This window comes from Acomys russatus, chromosome 15, assembly GCF_903995435.1.
Source record: "Acomys russatus chromosome 15, mAcoRus1.1, whole genome shotgun sequence".
Classification (NCBI taxonomy): Eukaryota; Metazoa; Chordata; class Mammalia; order Rodentia; family Muridae; genus Acomys; species Acomys russatus.
The window spans coordinates 10,150,620-10,169,567 of NC_067151.1; the positions used below are offsets into that span (position 1 = coordinate 10,150,620).

At 39.8% G+C, this 18,948-nt stretch overlaps 1 protein-coding gene across 8 annotated transcripts in view; it reads left to right on the forward strand.

Moving 5' to 3' along the window:
- Nucleotides 1-18,948, forward strand: part of Mecom (MDS1 and EVI1 complex locus) — a 565,452-nt gene that overhangs the window by 531,555 nt on the left and 14,949 nt on the right. For 4 of the 8 annotated variants that reach the window (XM_051157010.1, XM_051157012.1, XM_051157015.1 and 1 more), the window contains 5 exons: nt 2,305-3,661; nt 6,083-6,170; nt 10,575-10,601; nt 16,734-16,900; nt 17,941-18,018. In XM_051157010.1, coding sequence (XP_051012967.1) covers nt 2,305-3,661; nt 6,083-6,170; nt 10,575-10,601; nt 16,734-16,900; nt 17,941-18,018 — 1,717 coding nt within the window. The remainder of the gene's footprint in view (nt 1-2,304; nt 3,662-6,082; nt 6,171-10,574; nt 10,602-16,733; nt 16,901-17,940; nt 18,019-18,948) is intronic. The other 4 variants (XM_051157013.1, XM_051157014.1, XM_051157017.1 and 1 more) reach the window with 3 other exon arrangements.

Here is an 18,948-nt window from a genome sequence, read left to right on the forward strand (position 1 = left end):
CTCCAGCCTTCCCAAATAGAAACCACATGCTCGAATAGACAGAATATATTCAAAATACTTTTTAATTTGTTTAAGAGGGACAAAGATGCAATGTTAACTGCAGGCTAATTCCTCGTTACTAAGTAAATTACAGTAGACTTCCACATCCATTGAACCATTGACCTGGAGCCTGGCTATTGATGTCTCAGGCCAAGCCTTCAAGAGTGGTAAACAAAGCTGCCGACTAAGGAAACATCCCAGAATCTATGTTTATGATATCAGACACAGGGTCTTCCGTCCTGTAGCAGAAGATGCAGCCAGACAAGTGAAGCACATCTTCTGTTATTCCAATACTCATGCTGTAGATTTTCCTAAAGTCATCCCACTACGTGAAAGAAGACAAGAGAGCAACATTTCATTTCCAAAGCATGGCAACTTCTGCATCTACACTTGGCTGACTACCCATTAAGACATTTTTCTCATGGTATTTTAAATCCCACAGGATAGATTTAAAAATTAGTGTATTTGCATAATTCCAATAATATATTATTTCATAGTTTCTTGCATTTGTTTGTAACTGAATCAGTATAAGATAGCCATGTGGAAGTCTGATTCCCAACCCCCATCCTCTGTTGATTTTTTTTAGTGTATCAAGTGATGTGAATAGTGCAGGTGTGGACAGAGCCTGTTTAAATGCTGTTGGAGCAGAATGGGCAATGTCCTCAGGTAGAAACCTGAAAAGAAAGCATGGCATCTTCTTTTCCTACTAAAATCCTGTGACAGTCTCTGCAGTGTGGCAAAGCCTCCGTTCATATTAACAAGCACACTGATGTGAGGCAATGCTGCTTACTTAGTCTTTATCAGCAAAAAACCAGAAATGCAATCACTTAGCACTTCCTGTTTGTGGAGGGGGAGGACAAAGCTCCGGTGAGTTCTGCTTGACTGCATTCTATAAAATCTCCTTTGCGTGAATTGTTGTAAAAGTTAATATGGTTTTGATTCAAGTTTTTGACTCAACCATTCAACACTTACAGACAGCGATCACTCAAAAGCAGTTAACTGTCAAATTTCGTGTTTATTTTCTTGAAATCAATTTGTTTCAACAATTGCCAGCAAAGCATATCATGTTTCTGTGTGCATAAAACATTCACAGATGCATTAAAGTGAGCTCCCACATAAAGTAACTCATCCCCAGAAAAGTTAAAAAAAAATTATGATGCTTAGGAATTTGATATTATAATCCCGCAAGACGCAAATCGAGTTAAGTCTTACTTGAAAGGGTGAAGGGTTACAAAGTTTGACCTTAAAATATACTTAGAAGTCTTGGCACGTCTGTGAGAAGGGGGCAGCATGCTGCTTTATTGGCAAATTCTTAGTTCAGTGGGCTGGTGCAGGATCACCCCGGCTGCTGGGTTCTTTCAGGATCCGGGTTCTCACAGCTCTCTCTGCTTCCCATACTTGGCCATCACACCCAGAAAGCCAGCCCTGAGATAACCGAGGAAGATACAGCAACCAGCGAGCATGTTTCCCAAGGATGGGGGTTTCATGCGCAGGAAGGTTACCACAAGCACTGGTGTGAGGGGAAGTCAGAGGACGTGCTCATAGTTCATGGGAACCAGCAATGCAGGATGGACTACATTCAATTTAGTTTCCTTTGGAGGCTTAAAATAGAGCCATTGTAAATTATGTCAGTCTTTCTCAAATCATGAAAACGATTGTTAAAAAGGTCTCCCAATACACAATGTGCATTGTTGTATGGCTTTGATGTGTGAATGATGAGAGCGCATGATATAACGCTAACGAAATAGTGGGAGACTGGCTACAGCCTGTCCCCACAGGGAGAGGCGATAGAGGTGAAGCTTATGCACGAGGCGAGGCTGTTTACCCTGTCTTGATGCCTCCAATGCAGGATGTTTTCAGTGCTCTGAAATTTTCGTGCTTAATATACACCTTTAATTTTTCAGTTTCCACTAGTGTTAGTAAGCAGGCGGGAGAAGCAATGCATTCTGGACTGTGACTCTTCCATAAATATTTAAACACACAAGTATTATGCAAACTATTGTGCGGTGGGACGGGATGGGAAATATGTGCATTCTCTGTGTGAAATGTTTGTGCTGCTTTGTAGACATTTGTCAGGTTGACGCCTTGCTTTGGAATCTAGTGAAATGGGAGTTTGCTATGTTCAGTGCATCCAGACTGGTGACTCCCGACCTCTATTTCCGGCTTCCTAATTGAAACTGTGCTGGGTAAACCACTTGTGATACTTGCTGAATTCAGAAGCAATTGTCATAAAGCCTGAGACTCTCTTTTGTTGTTTGCACACAGGTGAGGTCTGCCATAAATCCTATACTCAATTTTCAAACCTTTGTCGTCATAAGCGCATGCATGCTGATTGCAGAACCCAAATCAAGTGCAAAGACTGTGGACAAATGTTCAGCACTACGTCTTCCTTAAATAAACACAGGAGGTTTTGTGAGGGCAAGAACCATTTTGCGGCAGGTGGATTTTTTGGCCAAGGCATTTCACTTCCTGGAACCCCAGCTATGGATAAAACTTCCATGGTTAATATGAGTCATGCCAACCCGGGCCTGGCTGACTATTTTGGCACCAATAGGCATCCTGCTGGTCTTACCTTTCCAACAGCTCCTGGATTTTCCTTTAGCTTTCCTGGTCTGTTTCCTTCGGGCTTGTACCACAGGCCTCCTTTGATACCTGCTAGTCCTCCTGTTAAAGGACTATCAAGTACTGAACAGTCAAACAAATGTCAAAGTCCCCTCTTGACACATCCTCAGATACTGCCAGCTACACAGGATATTTTGAAGGCACTATCTAAACACCCACCTGTAGGGGACAATAAGCCAGTGGAACTGCTGCCCGAGAGGTCCTCTGAAGAGAGGCCCCTTGAGAAAATCAGTGACCAGTCAGAGAGTAGTGACCTTGATGATGTCAGTACACCAAGTGGCAGTGACCTGGAGACAACCTCGGGCTCTGATCTGGAAAGTGACCTTGAAAGTGATAAAGAGAAATGTAAAGAAAATGGTAAAATGTTCAAAGACAAAGTAAGCCCTCTGCAGAACCTGGCTTCCATAAGTACTAAGAAAGAATGCGGCAGTCATTCCGTTTTCTCGGCGTCTGTAGAGGAGCAGACCGCGGTGTCAGGCGCCGTGAATGACTCTATAAAAGCTATCGCGTCTATTGCTGAAAAATACTTTGGTTCCACAGGACTGGTGGGGCTGCAAGACAAAAAAGTCGGAGCGTTACCTTACCCTTCCATGTTTCCCCTCCCGTTTTTTCCAGCATTCTCTCAATCAATGTACCCATTTCCTGATAGAGACTTGAGCTCGTTACCTTTGAAAATGGAACCCCAATCACCAAGTGAAGTGAAGAAACTGCAGAAGGGAAGCTCTGAGTCCCCCTTTGACCTCACCACTAAGCGAAAGGATGAGAAGCCCTTGACTTCTGTCCTCTCGAAGCCTCCAGCAACACCTGCCACAAGCCAAGACCAGCCCCTGGATCTCAGTATGGGCAGTCGGAGTAGAGCCAGTGGGACAAAGTTGACTGAGCCTCGAAAAAACCATGTATTTGGGGAAAAGAAAGGAAACAATATGGAAACAAGAGCATCTTCAGATGGGTCCTTGCAGCATGCGAGACCCACTCCCTTCTTCATGGACCCCATTTATAGGTAAGGATGATGGGAGAGGAAGGCAGATGAGATGAAACAGATGTACGGAGCATTGGTTGTACACTATATAATTATGTCTTCTTACAGATCACATTACTACTACTACTACTATTACTACTATTATTATTATTATTATTATTATTATTATTATTATTATCATATTAAAGGGCAGGTTAGGTTTAATACCATGAAACCATTATTTTAATTCAGGAATTGACAGATTAAGTTTGGACTTATTTTTGGATGTCTCTGAAATTGAGGTTTTGGAATAGGCCCACAGAATGTTTTTTTTTTTTTTTTTTTTTTTTTTTTTTTTTTTTTTTTTTAATTTTTTGACAATACACTTATTTTAAACACTTTTGGGGAGTGGAACACATAAGAAGTCATCTATAAAGCAAGTTGTCAAGAGGCAGAAGAAAGCAGCACCTGAAGGATTGGCACAGGTGTGCACGGCTGTGTAAACGGCTGCTTGTTAAAATGACAGGAGACCCAGGGAAACTAGTCCCCTCTTTGTTAATCCACTGGTATATCTTGAGATTCACTTGTATTCGCTTTCCAAGTAAATCTCCTAGAAGCCCGAGTAAGTGAAATAGTAATCACAAAATGGCTTTCTATTTAGAATGAGTAGGTTTCTTAAAATAAGTCTCTATTTATCCCATCATTATCCAGTTTCCTTTAGTATGTATAAGGGTTCTGTAGGGAAAGCCTATATGTTTAAGCCTTACGTAGTATGCTCTAGCAATCACCATTAAAAATGATTTGTTTTTTGAATTTTAATTTCCTTTAATCATTATATGTATTATACCTTTTACACATTACAGGAATTTTCAACTTATTTCTCTAATTAAAAATTTGACTATTCTTAAGACTTTGCAGAGCATGTGGATTTTTTATTGAACACATTTAAGACAGGACTGTTTTCATGTTGTATCCAATATTTCTTACTAAGGAGATTTGGGGCTGTTCTTTCATTCAGTAACGCTGACGATGCCCTCTAATTTAATCAGTGCTGGAAATGAAAGTCCTTGTCAGTGTCTTCTACCTATGTTATGTACAGAGCATTGTGACATTTGCTAGCATGTCAAAGGCTAACCCCATTTCAACAAGAGAAATAGAAGAGTGCAATAGACAGCACATGGTAGCATGGGCCTATTATCCCTGTGGTCAGGAGGCAGAGGCGGGAGGATCACAAGTTTGAGGCCAGCTTTCGACGATGAAACAAGACCATGTCTGGAAGGAAATAAAAGGCCACTCTAAAAATGTCTTTGTGCTACCAATGTCATATTTCAACACTGAAAAACTATCTGTCTTGTCGTCTTCATCACCTGTGATGTTCCTCCGCCCATGTTTGCTGCCTTCGGTTTTCTGGCTCCAGACCATTCATTTTATGAAAGGGAAAGGCCTCACAAAGCCTCAAACCCTAATGTTAGTGTCACCCCTGGGGGAAGTTTAGTCTTGTCAGCTCCAGATTTTTCACCCAGAAATCAGCCTCTTGTTGCCTTGCCTACTTCAGTAAGTAAAATAGTACAAGCAAAATACAGCCTAAATACAATTTCTTGAACTCATCCTATGGTGTTTTAATCGAATTTTCTTATTGTTCTCTACACGGGTAGGCCAGAATGGCCTCAAACTTCCTATGTAGCCAAAGATGACTTTTAGCTCCTCACCCCCTTTTTCTTTCCCAAATGTTCCCTATGTCTGGCTTTCAATTGTAGTTTAAACATGTACTTTCTTAAAAGTTCTTAAAAGATCATTGCCAGGAGCTAATAACAATTAATCCAGTTTGTTTCACTTCTCTGTATTCCTGACTAAAAGTAAGACATGGCGGATGCTTAAAGTTTTTCCTTTTTCCCAAACTTACTTCCCACCTCCTGTTGAAAGAGAGTATTTGTATATTCATATGGCCATCTCACACATATATGGCATGTAAATGTATATACCATGCTTAGCGTGAACATCTACAGCAATGGCTAAGCTAACTGGGAAGGTCCCTTATACCCAATGGGAGATTTAGGATAACTAGAGTGGATGTTTAGGGGGCGCAGTTGTAATTTTTGTTAGGCAATGAATTAAATTAAATTAGCCCACTTCTCACCAACCATGCCAAACCCTTCAGACATTCTTGTTCTATCCGGATTACAGGAGCACGTAAGTTGTATGCACACCTGTAACTCAGAGACTTGCAGGTTTCAAAGTCCTTTGCCACCCCAGTCACTGAGTAGGATTTTTCCACTGTGAAGCTGACTTTCTCCCACTGAGCACCTAGCATTGCCTGATGTATCCCTTCCCCAGCAAAGGTCTTCTTGTACGTGTGTCCCAGAGAAAACTTCCGTTGGCTTTGCTCTGTTGAACGACAGCCACTGTGCCTCTGATTGATACGCAAGACCGACTCACCTCCCAAATCTAATTTTAACCTTTCAGAGTAGAGAAAAGAAAGCTCACTGACCCGCTTGAAGCTTTGAAAGAAAAGTACTTGAGACCTTCTCCAGGATTCTTGTTTCACCCGCAAGTAAGTGTGATATGGATTTGAGATTTCAAGCTTGTAAAGTAACTTGTTGATCCCGAAAACAGGTGCAATGGAATGAAAGAAACTTTAAGAACACTGGGATTTCCTATGACGCTGCTGTGGAAGAACACAGGAAATCCTAGCAGGCCTAAAAACCCAAGCATTTTTAGAGGAAAAAAATTTATCAGTATATGTGTAAAAATAACTAAGTTTGAGTGTTAAATTACTACAGGCCTTAACTATTTATTGAGCCGAAGTACATGTTGGAGTGAGTAGAGCTCAGCTAAGGAAATAAATATTGAAGTTGTCTTTTGTGTTTAAAGTTTCCCGATACAAAGATATAGATCACACTGCAACTCGTCCCAACCGCGTGAAGGTCACTCTTGTTCTTTTAGTGCTTAGATAATAAAAACAGGAAATGAGTCTACCTGACAACTTGTTACCATAGAGGACGAAGGAATGTATCTAGACACCACTGGGCATTCCAGTGGAGGTCTGTAATTGCACAAGAATTCCCCACAATACACAGAGCTATTTACTGGATGGGGCCAGGCCCATTTGTCAAAACACATCCAGTTTCTCTTAGCAAAGGGGCACACTGGCCAGTGCTATCTTGCCGTTTCATCTCTGCACTGCCACCCGTTTAATTATTATTTTTTAAACTGGCTTACCTATTAATCCACAGCTAGAGAATTGTATTGAAAGTGCAAACCTAACCTCTGGCATCTGCTTTTTAAACTCACATTTCATTTTGTTTTGTTTTTTGCATTTAAATGATGTAAGCTCTGATCTTGGAAGATACTGAAGATTTTATAAAATACCTTACAATTTAGTAAATAAATTTGTCCTGTGTCCAAACTGTAAAGGATTGTCCTCTAGTTAAGCTGGTGAAAATCTCTTCAGTGTTGGAGTAAATACATTAGTTTGTCTTGGGATAGGAATCTTACTTTGCCACTTGTGTCCTCAGTCTTTCGGTTGTCTTCCTTAATACCCAAACAAGAGTGAGAACGGAAATCCAAGCATCCATCTTAGTTATATATAAAAAGCTATTTTTTGTTTCAAAATTCTCACTCTAATCTAAATTGAGAAAATATAGCTTAGGTATCAACGGTTTCAGAAACATTCCATCATGGATTTTATATAGGAAGGCTAAGCAATGATACTGTTTACATAACCCCTTCATGGAAAAGACCCAAGTGCTGAAGCAGTGAATGTTTATCAGTAAATATTTGATATTTATACTGACCTAAGTAACACTTGCAAAGGTTCACAGACTAATAAGCCAGAATGCAATATGCCCTGTGTTTCAGATATTGTATTAAAAATACAGCTCTCTTGATGTTTTCTTTCTTAATTATAAATAAAAGGGTACACAAGGCTATATTATTATATACACTCGATAATAGCAGTCAGATTGCTTGCATATTTTGATAATACAAAAATTCTTTTAATTAAGGACTACAAAGGTGAGTGCTATAGGTTGTGATAAAATGAAGAAAAACAGGGCTGGAATTTAGTGCCTTTGATCAATTTGTTCTATCTGATGGTTAGTTTTCTTATCTACAAAAACTCTCTGGAAGTGTTGATTTCAAGGTGCCCATGACCTCTACAAACAATGTATAGCCTAGGTAAATGTGGCACGTAATATATTGACTTCATTTACCAATAACTGCATGTATATAGGACTGTGTTAGAAATATGGAACTCACACATGTTTAATAAGATAATATGAAGGGATGTGTTACATTTTATTATTCTCCAAGGTCACACGGAATGAAAGAGATAGGGATATGCCCAGTGCTCAGACCACACAGATACCCCTCCTGCAGTCACTCTGAAGAATGCTAGAGGAACCCAGGGGTGCATCTCATTCCCATTCCTGATGTGATGTCTTGGTGTACAGACTGTCTGTTGCCATGCGTTGTTGTTAGGACCCAGGAATGACAACAAAAATGTGCACTACCTAGTATGTCCCAGATCCCGCCAATCAGGGTGCATTCTTGCCATTCTGTGTAGGTGTCTGAGTAATGCCAATATTGCGTGTGGTGGGCTGTGGACTGCCACAGGGGATTTTGGAGGAGAAGAGATAGAAATTGAGGTGCTTAACTCACAAGCTATCCTTAAACTACTGTGGGGATGAGCCATTGTTTAAAGTGCTGTTCCAGCAGCTTTCGTAAGTAATACTTAGTAGGTAGATTCCTGGGTACATGAAGAAGAGGCTCCAAGTTTAGTGTCTTGGGAGAGGTGTGTTCTTTCCGAAAGCTTTGCTTGTGTCCCAAACGTTTTCCTTTGTGTTTGGAGTCTATCAATTCCATTGTAACTTTAACTAATAAAAGGGATTTGGGATTAGGAGTAACTGCAGCACAAGGTGCTCTTATCAGTTATAATTAGCAGACATGGTTTTGAGAATATTGTGTTACCTCTTCATGTGTAATAGGGGCACCCACGCCTTGCAGGGTAACTGTAAATTGTAAGGTTTTACAGAGTGGCTGTATTTGGTGCTGTGTCTGGTCTCTGGGAGGAACTGATGCAGACTCTTCTGAATGACTGCCCACCCAGGCATCCCATGGCAAATATCAGGCAACTGTAGTAAGAGTCTCATGCCCTGATAGCACCTTCTAAGCCATGGCTCCCCCATGTACGCATCTGGAAAGGAGGCTACTGTGCTCTTGGCATGGCCTTACTATGCAGATGTCATAAGCCAACACAGAAGGGCTACCCCTGGTACCAAGGCTTTCCATGATTTTATAGCTAAATAAAAGCTTGGGTATGACCATCTGGTTCTTTAGTCCCATTTAAGTTACAGAGAAGCACATCTAGAAGTTGCTAACACTCACCGGCTGCTTCTCAGACTATCACACAACACAGAGGACACCACATTCTCAGTCGCTTCAGAAATTATGAGCACACATGCCAAGTTTGGGTAGTGCCACAGCATGGAGAAGTGCAGTCTCACCCCTTTCAAAACACAATCCCTTCACGTGACTCAATCTCTAGCCGACAATAAGGGAACAAGTCAATAGATATTTATTGAATTTTACTGAAAGACTTGTTAGGCTATTTTAGTGCTTATAAAATTACAATGCTTAAGTTGTATGAGGATATTTAGAATATACATACTCACATATGTCCAAATTAAGAGATAAATCCTCAGAGTCTATGTCTCCTCCTTCAGTCCTTGGAAAAACAATTCTTGCTCTCAGGCCATTAGCAGACTGTTCAGCTTTCACGTCTTTTCATTGATGAACACGTTAGTTGACTAAAGAGGGCAATGAGCACTGTACAAGTTCTCCTTGGATACAGAGTTCAGAATTACCCAGGGTTCTTCAGCTGAAATTATAGTATTGTAAAGGAGCGGATGGCCTCGGATAGATAAGGCAGAGAGAATGTGTGGCTGAGTGATACCTCCGTGTCCGGTCCGCTATTCCTAGCCTGGGCATTCCACATTCACATGGAGTTCGCTTAACTGCAGTAAAAACCACGGGCGATTATACCCTCGTAAAAGTGGCTATTGTCCACAGTTTGATTTCCATGCATGTTTAATATTATTCTTGGTTTTTTTTTTGCATAGATTTGATCATTTTAATTTATATCAAACACCTTTTACTTAAGCGCTCTCTTTTACTTACCTACATTGCCTGAGTGTGTTTTTAGTACATTCTGAGGAGCTGAGAATAAGTTAGACACATTCCAAGTTATCACTAACACACTGCTATGGAAACCACCCGTGCCCTTTGCCATTCAGAGTCTACCTCGCTTCCCACCAGTCTTTCCTCTTCTCACATTTCTTACTTGTCACCAAGGGTATAAACTTCAGCCTTGGGAAGAGCATCTAAGCCATGGAGGCTTTCCCCAAAGACTCTGACCATAATTTGTCACAAATGGCAATAATAATTTATTTCTTCCTCCATTTTCTTGGGTTCTGAATACCAGTATCTCAAGTCCCTTGGTGCCAAGCATGGCACTATCTTTTGCGATATAATTATTCTCATTTTAGTAAATGACATATTTTCCTTAGTATTGACATGACAGAGATACAACAGACTGGACTATGACAAGAAGTTGCCTGATGTGGAGAAATGAAAGCAGAATTTGGTCCTGTAGTGTTGTACTCTGCCTTTTTTTTTTTTTTTTTTTTAATGGATTCTGCAACACACAGTAGGTAGCTTTCTTAGAGTGATGGTTATTCTGGTTTTTGGCTATATGATTAATTTTAGGAAACAGAGGAAAGTCACCAATGTTATACATAGGATTAATTTTCATTTCCAGACTTTTTACTCAAGATAGAGTTCCATGATAAGTAAAAATTACCAGATTAGTGTTAATGTGCATTTTCTCAAAGGACAGACTGCAGTAAAGATCCGACACAGGAGTAATTTTCTGTTTCTGTTTCAATTTTGCTACCAGTTCCCACTACCTGACCAGAGAACATGGGTAAGTTCCTTCTGTTTTTGACTACAAGTAATGTAGCATTACAAAGAAAAGCTTAACTGGAACGCTGAGCAGACAGGACTCTGGAGCTGTCCGGGAAGAGATGAGTAAAGCACACACTTTCCCCACTTACCCAGCAGCAGAGGGTTCTCGCTAGAAGGAGGCGTTTAAAGCTAAAACCTACTCACGGAGTGACTTTATTTGCTAGATCGCACTCATCCCACATAATTATACTTTGGCAGGAGTGTCCTGCTACAGACTTACAGGGCAAGGTCTGAAATGAATCCTCAGGTAGAAGCCATTATTATTTGGGAAGAGCATACTACAGATCCTTCTGAGAAAGCCTCATGCAATGTCAAACCTGAACATGTTTGTAAACGTGGCTCACCCTGGAATTCCAGTTCCTCTATCCTAAGGCAGCAATTCCCCCTGCTGTTTGGAGACAGATATAAAGCTGTAAACTTTTGTTCCTGAGTACTGAATGGACCTCTCACAATTAGATCTCATTTCTGCAACTTTTTGTTACAATGTATAAGTTAATCTGTTTTCAGCTCCTGAAGTAAGGGATAGGTTTGTTTCTTTTATGCAGAAGGATATACATGGAAAGAGGACTCCTCGCTTTATATTTTAACCCCCAAATAGAACTTGGTGGAAAGGAGGAATATGTATTTCAAATTTTCTTTTAATCCTTCATGTGTTTACGTCATCACTCAATATGACCTGTTTCGTAGGGCTTGTCTGGATATCCTAAAGTCACACTTGTTACCATGGAAACTCTATAGATAGAATGTGTTAGTGCTTATTTTCTTCCTTTATCAAGTGTTAGTTACTCCTTCCCGGGAGGTCCTCCATCTTTGTTGTAGATTGTGTGATGAATTGTCAACTGCCTCCCTACTGTTGAAGGTCTACAGATTCATTTCATGTATTTAAAAAATATGAAAATATTTATGAAAGTGAAGAGAAAGCATGGATGCCGGATGGAGGGCAAGTGAGAAAGCAGGCGGGCCACTACTTGAATTGCGCTAAGTTGTGCAACCACTGGGGTTGTCCTTGGACTATCCTGGCCTGTGCTTTCAGGATTTCTCCCCTGTCTTCCCCAGAACAGATCTGTTCTGAGCTTTATCCCTCACCTTTCTTATCTTTCCTGAGGTACAGTGTGACTTTGACACTTGCTACGTTGTTACCTGGCTGAAGCTTATCGTGTTACTCCCTAGACTTATGAGTGACCATGCTAATTCCAAGTCCAGTGAGGCTTCCCTTCTGTGTTACCACTGTAATGACGGGTAATGCTCCATTCTATCTAGGCAGTTTTTAAGCCTGTGATTTACGCTTGTGTTATAAGATAGATACTTGTGATAAATACTAAAGACACGGGCTTATAATTCTTGATGGTAAATAATTCTCAGTGATTTTGTAATCATGGCTGTTGAACTTGATCCATGAAGTGAAATAAACATAAAATATGAGTATTTACTTCTCCCTCAAACGAGCATGGTTTTGAGGTTTCTCAAGATTATCAAGTGAATAAATATAGAAAACTACTGCCTCCACAAACTTTCCCATCCTGTTGTTTATGAATAGTTAGTTATTTTATGATAAAGTCGTCTGTAATCTAATTGGAAATCATTAGCCCATATAATTCATGGTGCACTTGGACAGATGTATCATTTCACATCATCAGGTTGTTACTTTAATAGTTTCGGTGAGAAACTTTTTCAGGAGCTCAGTTATTGGCACTCAGGTAATAAAAGTTGAGCTAAGTGCTTAGATACGTGCTGGGGATATCTTGCCTGCAGAGGTGATCTTTAATTATTTGCTCTATCTGACCAGTGGCCCAGCTCCATCTTGGTGTAGGAACTAGGGAGGTGTGTCTAAATGGTTTGCGTCAGTATAAAGTTAATAGCCTCTTGGGGACTGGAGGAGAGAAATAACTTCCTTCTCCAAACATCTGGCTGTAGATACCATCAGCAACTATAATACATGTGCAAATAAAAACTACTACTTCACTGGAAAAAAATTGTCATTTTCTGATCTTAACTTGGTCAAAGATATTAATGGGTCACATGTCAATATATTACTAAAATACACAGTGGGTACTTTTTTTCCTTTAGTTTCCATGATTTTTTATTCATTGTATTATAGTTTTCTTTTTATTGGATTTTCCTAATTTAATAATATAAAATACATCTAGCCATATTCTAGTATATTAATCCCATTTTATTTTCATTTTTCAAAATACCAAGACATTGGGTGGGGGTGGCTCCCTCTTTTAATCCTAAAACTCAGGAGGCAAAGGCAAGCGGATCTCTGTGAATTGGAGGCCAGCCTGGTCTACCAAGTAAGTTCCAGGACAGCCATGTCTACACAGAGAAACCTTGTCTCAAAAACAAAACAAAAACAAAAACAGACTCACCAAAGAAACAAAAACTAGTCAGACTTTAAAATGAATATAAAATGTATTATTTCTTTGTTTCCTCCTATTCCTCCCTCCCTCCCACTTCCCCCCTTCTCCCCTCCCCTATGTCTGTGACTGAGGGAGACCTCCTCCCCCTATATATGCTCTTAGAGTATCAAGTCTCTTCTTGGTAACTTGCTATCCTTCCTCTGAGTGCCGCCAGGCCTCCCCATCCAGGGGACATGGTCAGAAAAGGGGCACCAGAGTTTGTGTGAGAGTCAGATCTCACTCTCCACTCACCGGTGGAGAACATCCTGTTCGTCGGCTAGGTCTTGGTAGGGAAGGGCTAACAATCAAGATGTAATAGGAATAAATTAATAAAAAAGAATTAATTTAGTAAAAATTACTTCTAAAAAATTTAAATGGTTTAATAAATTGGGAGCTTGTGCCCAACATTCTGTAAAAATAAATAAATAAATAAAATAAAAAAATAAAGTGAATTCGGGGACCAAAAAAAAAAAAAAAAGTATTATTTCTATATAAGATTTTTTTCCTGGAGGGACATCAGGAGTCAGACCAGATAGAAGGAGAAAGATGAGGCTTTGACCCATATTTTAAATAACCCAATACCAATCTAAGGCATGAGCTAGATTAGCATTGGTCAGGGACATTCACTCTTAATTAAGAGCAAGTAGCACAAGAACAGATCTCAAGAAGAGGAAAGGAAGGATGGAATGAAGGATGGAATGAAAGCTTTTATTTCTGCTTATTGAGGTCTAACTGGGCAGCCTGTGTATGTTTCTATGTGTGTTTCTGTGTGTGTATGAGAGAGAGACAGAGAGAGAGAGAGAGACAGAGAGAGAGACAGAGAGAGAGAGAGACAGAGAGAGAGAGAGACAGAGAGAGAGAGACAGAGAGAGAGAGAGACAGAGAGAGAGAGAGACAGACAGAGAGAGAGAGATAGATTATGTTTTCATGTGTGTATGTGTTTCTGAGAGTGTGTTTATATGTTCATGTATGTGCATGCATATGTGTGGGCATGTGTGTTTATATTCGTATGCATATGTGTATGTATGTGTTTCTGTGTGTGTATGAGCATGTATGCACATGTGTAGGTATATGTTTACCTGTGTGTTTAATGCTTATAACTATCCTTAGCTCAACTTCCATAGTCTTGTTTTCTTTTTCTCCATCCCAATTTTATTCTCCTTTTGTTTGACACCAGAGGTCAAAGCTGGGTGTGGCTTTTAAGACAAGCACTTGGGTAATGCCCATTCTTTTTCCTACTGTCTTTGAAGATGTCATTTCATTCTGTGACTGTGGAGCCCATAATGTATTTTCTCGTTTCTTGATGTTTTTCCCAAGTTGAAACCGTTGGAGGTGAAGTAAGCACACTGATCTTTCTTCAAAAGGATCTAGCTATTAGCAGCTCCTAAAGCAAGACACATTTCTCAACAGCCAATTGCTCTCAAATAACTCAAAGGACTTGTAGTTTCTATGTGCTAGAGATGAAAGCTGAGACTAATAACAGTCCCGAGTAAGCTGCTTTCCATGAACGAGGGGAAGTGTTTCTATAAGATTCATTGCTGCTGGAATTTGAGTGTGAGCAAGATGGACATTCAAATTATTTAAAATTACTTGATAATGAAGCATTACCCAAATGTTACATATACATAAATACAATATTTATGGCCACTACCAATTCACCTACTGCTCTACCCTCTAAATGCATGAGAACAGGGTGACCGTTCCCCTTTCTTGTCACTGCTTGTCAGAGTGCAGACCAGAGGTTATTTTTCACTCATATAATTTATTCCATGGTAGATAGATTATCAAAAATGATTTTCTGCAAGGAACAATTAGAAGGAACAAATGCAAATAAAATAGCATCGTAAACTATTTCTGAATTGATTTTTTAATAAATAAAGTGAACACACTCACACTGGCTGGACGGGGGTAATGACTGTTGGGCAGGGACGCTCTCCGCCAGCCTCTGAGCAGCGTCATCATTCCATATCTTTGCCCTGTGATCAGTATGTGTCAAAATCCTTCATCGTGACAAATGTGCTGTCCACTTGCATCTGTGGAGAATGTTTTAGCAGCTGAGTGATTATGAATCAAACCCTTGAGCTTAGAGCCCTCACTGCCTCCCAATGCGTTCACATTTGTCGTCTGACAAGTAAATGTATCTTGACTTTCCTCTGAGATTTTTTTTTATGTGCTGTGTTTGATGAAAGACATTTGGCAAATTGGCAGCGGTACCCTGTACATTGCAATTTGTAGCAGGCATTAGGAGTCCAGGCATGAAGTGAGAGGGCAGGTTCCAGGGTAAAGAGGGAAGAAGGAGAGCTAACTGGAATGTGAATAGTCATTTGAAGAATTGGACACACAACACACCCTTTGTGAGAAGAAAATCATGCTTGAGATCTTGGCTTTAGGTTATGAGGTTCATGGTATTCTGATCAGTTATGCGTCCAGGAAATGGACACAATGTGAATCTTTCTTTTGAGCAAGGCATAATTGGGTTTTCCTTTTAAACTTGATCTTGTGAAGTGAATCCCTGTGTCTTGATGTCTCATTAAAACAAAACAAAAGCAAAAACAAAAACAAAAATCCTTACACTTTTGATTGGCCAGTTGTTTGAGTTTGCAGTTGCTACCTGGGTCCTTTCACCTTCCGCCATAGCTCTTTGAGACAGATGCAATGAGTACATGAAGTACTTTTGATTGGTGTTTCTTTGGCAATGTAGCACCCTGAGGACCAAACGAATTCATTTAACAAGATGGCCTGAGAGATAGCTGTGTCGGTTTAAAAGCTTGTAATAAATAGTTTCCAAATAAAATATACACACCAAAGAAACAACATTTTTAGAAAGTCGATGGAAAAAGGAGAATCCATGTCACCAGGGCCAATAGAGATCAAACTAAATTGAAAAGAAAATGCCATCGTCTAAAAGTGAATCCTGCAAATAGGTCAGTGGGTAAATGATAAGAAAAACATGTGCATCTGTTAGAGCCTGGCCAGAGAGTGGGTCTGGAAGAGTGGCTTTCCCTCATATGATAGTATACATTCCATGTGAAATTATCTTAAGATATCATACGCTCATTTAACCTAAATCTGCTCAGAACAAATGACCATCTCATCAAAATTCCTTGTATAAAATCACACTGAAAAATTTGGATTGTTCTGATATTAATTTAACATAGCCTTAGGCAGCATAATTCTTATATATTGAACTTTCATTTCTGTATTAAATGCATTTTATTTAAGCTGCACCTTTTGAAGACTGTATGTTGTTTCTTGCTGTAATTTTTTTTCCCTCATGAGGCACCATGGCTCTCACATTCTTAATTACTTACACACAGTGGGTATCACCTTTCTGTAAAACGTTAATTTTCTCATTGTTATCCATAGCATGGTGCTGTCGATTAGATAAAATCTGATTGGGTTTTCCTATCTCTCTAAGGCTTCCCACTACTCAAATCATATTACTATCCTGTGGCCTAAGCAACGTATTGTGGGAGAAGTCCATCTGGTTTTGTTTCTCAGATCCCCCAATGGTCTGATCGGTTAGCACTGGAACCCCACTGTCTCTCTCACAACCTATTGCATGTAGAAGATTTGAAGTCTTCCCCCTGAACGATGGTCTTGGTTAGCCACGATGATATTCTTAGTTAGCAAGAGATCATTGCAGAAGCAAAGCTGTCAAGCCCCTCACGGTCGGCGTTTGCTCCTTTCAGATGTCAGCTATTGAGAACATGGCGGAAAAGTTGGAAAGCTTCAGTGCCCTGAAGCCTGAGGCCAGTGAGCTCCTGCAGTCCGTACCCTCCATGTTCAGCTTCAGAGCGCCTCCCAACACGCTACCCGAGAACCTGCTTCGGAAGGGGAAGGAGCGCTACACCTGCAGGTAGGCGGAGCTAGTGACAGCCGCAGCTCTCCCTGTCTTTCAAAACTGCTCATTGCTTATTTTATAAATTATTCTTAATTGGATGCCCAGCAGCAGCCACGATGGCTTTCAGGTACTTCAAAGAGCTCTTTATTTAGTGATATGTAATAATAATGGTTTAAAATTATTATTAAAAAAGAATTTTTACCGCTGATCACTTGGTTGTGATTCATGAGAATGGTCCAGATACCAATTGCTTGCCTCACTTTGGTCATTATGAGTTTTCTTTCACAGGTACTATTTTTATGTAAATGTAGAATGCTGCAGACTTCAAGCATATTGTTACTCATTGCCATAACCCTAATTTTGAATAAAGCTATTCATAAAGGACAAATAAGGTCCTTAAGTGAGGAAAACTAGTTAACAAATTTCTTGGTACTCATCGGTGAAGGAGCAAAGCCTCTTTTATGCTTCTCCTATTTTTCCTAATAAACTATGTTTAATGATCTCTCAATTCTTTTTAGAAATGTGTGCTATCTTATTCTGGCACATCAATTTCTCTACTCTTTGGACAAACTGTCACTTCCTTTTCCGAAAAATTTCTGCAGACATACCTCAATGAAGTCTTAGGGTCGTGTGTGGTCTGATGTGACTCCTTGTATCAGGAGATGTCACTGTGTCTAAACTGTAAAATGAGTTGAAACATGTTTACATCAGCCCAGAGTCACAAAACGCTTGTCATTTTTTTCTTCTTCTTGTCTGATCCAGTTTTGTGAGTGTAAAGATACCGAGATAATAAATAGACTCATGAGGTAATCAGGGCTAATGCCTACTTTCATAAACTACTCACTTATGTGTGAGCAAATTTAACCAGATCTCCTAATACAGCCTGTATTTGTGGAGTATTTATAACTTTAGAATGGCTTTGTTGCAAGCTGGAACTGCCAGAGATGTGTTTCTTGGGGAGGTAATTAGGTCAAGTGTAAGCATATGACTACTTCCTGCTGCTGGGGACTAGTCGGTTGTGCTGACTTTTTCTTATGACTATCTTTTCCTCGAAGATACTGTGGCAAGATTTTTCCAAGGTCTGCGAACCTAACACGGCACTTGAGAACCCACACAGGAGAGCAGCCTTACAGGTTTGACAATGGTTTTTCTAACTATCTTGATAAATGCTGTAATAGTCAATGTTCGTTAGGTCACAGTTTCGTAAGAACTAATTTGGTGCATATTTGAACATATACCAAATTTTGAGGCAAAGTAGAAATGCTTATCTGCTACTGCCCAAATTAGGAATGTCTTTTCTTTTCTTGCTTGCTTTCTTTTTCCCTTTTGGTTTTTTGAGACAAGGTTTCTCTGTGTAGCCTTGACTGTCCTGGACTTACTTTGTAGACCAGGCTGGCCTCGAAGTCACAGAGATGTGCTTGTCTCTGCCTCCCCAAGTGCTGGGATTACAGGCATATGCCACCACATCCTGCTAGAACCTCTTTTCCTTATCCAATGAGACTTCTTAGTTTTCACTCTACTACTATAACTTCTAGTAGTGGATATGGACTTAAAAGATGTTAGCAACCTTAAAAAAAAAAAAAAAAAGATTTTAACTGTAGTTCTCACTCTTCTCAATAATCAGTTTCATTTTAATTGACACCAATCATAACACTGAATGAAGTTCCTGTCCCCCAAGCCCTGAGTGTCTGCTAGGAGTTAGCCATCCAAATATATCTCCTTCCTTAGTACAATTAAGTCATCATCCACAGATCCCAACAGGAGGTTTAAAAAACAAACATCTTAAGCCTCAGAAGAGAAAACATGTTTACATTTAGAGATTCAACAGATAGATATTCTAGGAAAAGGACCAATTCTATCAATAGCTTCTTATTCTGTTAAAAGCTAAAATTAACCAAACGATGCACAGGACACACATAACTGTAATATCATTGCTTACAACACACTGAAAGTAGTAAAGTGGCTGGTTTTAAAATGCAACTCATTATTTAAAGTGTAATATTTTGCCCTCAGTATCAGACTCCAAGTTAGGATTTCTCCAAGAGTGAATAGAATTTATCTTA